The sequence below is a fragment of the Otolemur garnettii genome, unplaced genomic scaffold, assembly GCF_000181295.1.
Source record: "Otolemur garnettii isolate 467f Iridium unplaced genomic scaffold, OtoGar3 scaffold00095, whole genome shotgun sequence".
NCBI classification, from domain to species: domain Eukaryota; kingdom Metazoa; phylum Chordata; class Mammalia; order Primates; family Galagidae; genus Otolemur; species Otolemur garnettii.
Window position 1 is genome coordinate 2,030,843 of NW_003852490.1, and position 4,970 is coordinate 2,035,812.

Genomic DNA, 4,970 nt, shown 5'->3' on the forward strand with positions numbered 1-4,970 from the left:
GCGGTGTCCTTTGGCTATGATAAGCTCCTGCCCTGTCACTTCTGTCCCCGGGCCCTGCTTCTGGAAATCCATCCTGGAGTTTTCATTTCCTTTTTTTGTTTTTTTTTTCTCAGAGTTGCTGATGGAATGATCAAAAGTGTATTATGGCAAACACTTCAAGCTCTTAATTTCTGTCATAAACATAACGTAAGTCACATTTTCAGATGTTTTATTAATTTCTCCATGATAAATCTTTTCTCCTAAATAGCTCAGGGGCCTAAATTTGAAGAGCTAAAAACAGAGGAAATGTGAGCAAAAAAGATGCATTGTTGATGGCCCCTTTCCAGCTTCTATAAAAATCAAATTACTGATCCTTATGAATTAAAAGCCTGGGTAGATATAATGTTTCCTTTTGCCACCATACTGATGACTCCAATGGGTATCTTTAAATTTGGTTAAAATAATTTGCCAGGATATGGATAGCGTAATCCACCGGGTGCTTCTTTTGTTTTTACATCTCTAACATCTTTGCTCTTCCTGTATCTTTTGTTGTATTTTAATTTTTCAGGGTATTAATTTTTTTAAAGCCACAGTTCTTGAACTCGAGCGTGTAGCAAAAGTACTTAGAGGGTTTTTAAAAACACAGCTGGCTGGGCCCCATCTCCAGAGTTTCTGCCTCAGTCGGGACTGATAATTTCCATTTCTTACATTTCCCCAGATGATACTGAAGCTGCTGGTTGAAGAACCACACTTTGAATACGACCATGTCATAGAAATAACTTTGGCTGATTACATCCTGGGTGTAATTTGACTTATCCTTTCACCTTATTTCCTATAAATTGGAATTTATATCTAGAGGCTTGATCATACTCAAGTTCGGATTTTTTAGATAAGAACGCTTCATATGTGGTGCCCCACACTTCCTCCCACTGTTCATCATGTTAAAATGGATTAGTGACCCTGCCCGGTATTAGTTTGGCCCTCTCCGTGGTTCATGTCCCTGTCGGGTATTTTCCTTAATGGTCTAACATCCAACGAAGATTATTGCCTGTATCTAGTATCTCATTAGGGTCAAAAGACAGTGATTTTCTAATTCTGTTATCCCTTCTGCATTTATTAATTGAAACTATTTGGGAAAGGTCTTACCCTCATGGACTCTGGCTGCAATAAAATACAATAAGATGAATACGTGATGATTTCTTTTGTCAATACCCAGAGCACTGAGTTGGTGTCCTTGCAACCTCCAGAAATGAGCAGTGCCAGGTCCTGGGGGTGAGTGAGGCACCCCGTGAGTGGGGACCCTAGCACTCTGGGGCGTTTTCAGTCCTTTGCGGTCATTGTTCTCTCTGATGCTCGACTTGCCCTATATCAGGCCAATGAGCACTTCTGCAAGTTGGCTCCTCTGTACTTTTGCTATAAAGATAGCTTTAAAAAAATATCTCTAGACCTTTTGAGTTGGTGCCTAGACAGAACAGCGCTGAGGCAATGATACAGAGTACCATATGGGCCGTTTTGATGCCAGTCGAATGCCTGCCATAGTACGCTGGGATTGCTGAAAAAGAAATTCCAAGACCATGGAAATAAACTTCAGTACTTAGAGGAAGCTTTCTTTAGATTTAAGAAAGTCAGTGAAGCTTTTATTAGCTTGAACCAAAAGCTTTTATTTTCTACAAATGTAGAAGGATGTTGTTCAAAATGCACAAATCTGTTTTTCACAATACAAATTGTGCTTTTAAACACTTAATAAAAATAATGCCAAATTGAATTCCCATCTCTGTCACTTTCCACCATGCTAGAGCGGCACCTGAGCTGCTGTAGGAGTTTTATGGGCAGTTAAAATGGTTTTCTAAAACATTATTTACCATAGGGTTATACTTTATCCCTATATCACCAGAAACTTTCCTGTGTATTAGGTGATAAGGTTGAATGCGAGGTCTGTGGCTGCTTTATCTTTGTATCTCTTTAGTGCCTAGATTGGATCTTCCACTGTAAGAGGTGCTCGCTAAATATTTATTGAGTATCTGGGTGAATGGATGAACGAATGAATTGATCAATCAGTAGTAAACTTGCTAGTGACTTACTATTTCCAACAGACCCAAACATTATTGTAGCTCAATGCAACTGCCATCATTTCCGTTTGCAGTAACACATTCTATATCTGGAGCTTGAAAATATTGAAAACGTCCCATTGATAATCTATGTCCTCTATTAAAAATGGATAATTTTTCAGACAAACTTCTCTTCCTTCCAAGAGGGAAATGACTTCTGAACTCTGGTTATCTTATTATCTTATGCTATGATAAACTTTTATGTATCTATCTTGTATTTTATCTCCAATTAAGAGGCATAAAGGCTGGGCACAGTGGCGCATGCCTTTTATGCTAGCACTCAGGAGGCCAAAGTCAGGAGTTTGAGACCAGCCTAAGCAAGAACTACCAAAAAAAAAAAAACCTCTACCAGAAAAAAAATAGAAAAACTATCTGAGCATGGTAGCACACATCTGAGTTCCAGGTAGGTACTCAGGAGGCTGAGGCAGGAGGATCACTCAAGCCAGGAGTCTGAGAGTGTAGTAAGCTATGATGACACCACTGCACTCTAACCAGGGCAACATTGTAAGACCCTATCTCAAAAACTAAATAAATAAATAAATATAAATAAAATGAATACAAAGGAAAAAAAATCTAAGCTAAGTCGTATATAAGCTGTTACAATATATACTAAAATCTTTATACTCTGCTTTTTTGTTTCTTGAGACAGAGTCTCACTATGTCACCCTCGGTAGAGTGCCAAGGAATCACAGCTCATAGCAACCTCCAATTGGCAGGCCCAGGCTGGGTTCAAACCCACCAGCTCCGGGTGCATGTGACTGGCGCCCTAGCGGCTGAGCTACAAGCGCCGAGCCTACTCAGCTTATTTTTAAAAGGACCCTTATGATACTCTCAAAGCATAGGAAAGGCAGTCTGGGTGTGGTGTTGCTGCAGACACACAGCTGTCAGCCTGTCGAGACCGTGGGCCTCTTATCATCTCCAGAGATGTGATCCCAAGTAGGACCGTGGAAGAGGCTAAAGCAGTCAGGGATTACTGCCTTGCTGTGCAAAGTGTGGTGCCAGTGTGGGGCTAGAGATCCCCTGGGAACCTGTTAGAATTGCAGAAGCTCAGGTCCACTCCAGATCTACCAAGTCAGAATCTGAATTTTAATCAGAAGACCAGGTAATCTGTGTGCACATTAAATTTTGAAAAGCACTGGACTTAAGAAAATAGATAACTAAAGTGATCCACTTAACATCGTTATGAACCCATGGATTTTTAAGTATTTGATGTGCTGATTAGAGAAAAACTGCTTCAACTCAGGCAAAACGACAGTGATTTCTGAGACATGAGTATGTCAGGCTGCAGCGTCCATCAGCATCTGGTTGAGACTCACATTTTGGTTGCCAAGGACGAGTCTCTCTTCTCTCTCTTTGCCACGTGAACATCCGTCCCTAAAGCTCAAAGAGAACAGCTGTCTCAGATAGTAGAAAACTATTTGTTGTTTGGTTGAGCTAGGTAAGAAGCAATTTTTGGTGTGGAAGTTTCCAGAGATGATTTTTTTTCTGATTTTTTTACATGTATTTCTCTCTACCTTGTTCTATCCATTGGTGTTTAACAGAGATGATTCTCCAAGTTGAAAGTCAGGATACCATTTCTTGCTGGCTTGTGAGCCATTAAAGCTGAGATTAGCCACAATACCCCAACCTGAGCAATGTGTGCTAAACACAGTGTATAAAACTCAAGTCTATTAAAACTCTTCTGTTCGCAGAGACTTGTATGTTTCTTGTTCTTTGGTGGAAGCTGATTGTAAAAGGCATTGCCAAGAGTTGACCTTGAGTGTGGCTTTGCAGTGGAGAAGGTGGATGCTGTGTCTAAGCGCCTTCTGTCCCCCATCTCTGTTTCTTAGGGCTCTAATTATTTTTACTCCCTTTTTTCTTTGTTTAATCCGTCCTATCCAAAGATGGATATCCTAGCCATCTTTAGCAGCAGTTTCTCTTACCTGCACCAATACCAGTAAAATTGTTCTGTTCCTTTGAGACTTATCAATATTTCATTTGTCTTTGTATGTTTTTGTTGAAAAATAAGTGCTGTAAATTTCATATGGATTTTCGTTAGATCAAAAAAATGCCGACAAATATCAGTATGAAGTCATTTACTTGGAATGTCCCATGTAGTCTAGAAATTTTAGAATTTGATGCAGACTCTTTGAGGGGCATTTGAAATTAAATAATGAAATTACCAACTTTTATAAATGAGTTACAAGCTCAGAGTGTTAGTCCAAGTTTAATAAATATGTTGTTCAAAAGACCGGATATTAAAACAGCATTGGTTTATATTCCAACCATGTGTCTTTTAAAATTAGCATCTAAGGCCTTAGGATTTAAGGGGCCTAAAAAAGTTTCTTCTAACTATTATTCTTCATGTAAATTATGAGCCAGTTGACAGTGATGGAGACTAAATAGGAAGAAGCTTCTGTTCCCAGTGCCATTTTTGTGACTTAGACTGAATTTAGGGTTCCGTTTTTTCTCTTCCTAGGTAGCTATTATAGACGCAAAGAAAATTATTTCAGAATTGTCAATTTGACAGGAATACTGAAGAGACTGACAGTGTGGCCGAGAAGGAAGGCAGGAAGAGTTGATTATTGTGACACTGAATTTGTGGACTCCATCAGTAGCCCCCTGCAATCACAGGATGGTGGCAAGATGAAATAATCCTAACGAAAGTGTTTTGAGAAGTACAGAGCTCTGCGTAAGGGCCCAGTTGTAGAAGATCAGTATCGTTTTCATCCATTTTCTTTATTGAGAGGGCAGATACACTGGAAAGATAAAGCTCTGAAGAGTAGGGCTTGCTACAACAGAGATACTCTGTTGTTCACTCACAGCACTTCCACTCCATGGAAAACCATTTCTGGAATTACGATGCATGAGCTTACTCAGCCCCCAGCTTGGCCTCCTCATGTC

The 4,970-nt window shown here is 39.8% G+C and overlaps 1 protein-coding gene across 1 annotated transcript in view; it reads left to right on the forward strand.

The window, feature by feature from the left end:
• The window catches only part of CDKL4 (cyclin dependent kinase like 4), a 63,716-nt gene that overhangs the window by 23,182 nt on the left and 35,564 nt on the right, over positions 1-4,970 (forward strand). The window contains exon 3 of the mRNA XM_023516668.1: positions 114-186. Within this exon, the coding sequence (XP_023372436.1) occupies positions 114-186 (73 nt within the window). The remainder of the gene's footprint in view (positions 1-113; positions 187-4,970) is intronic.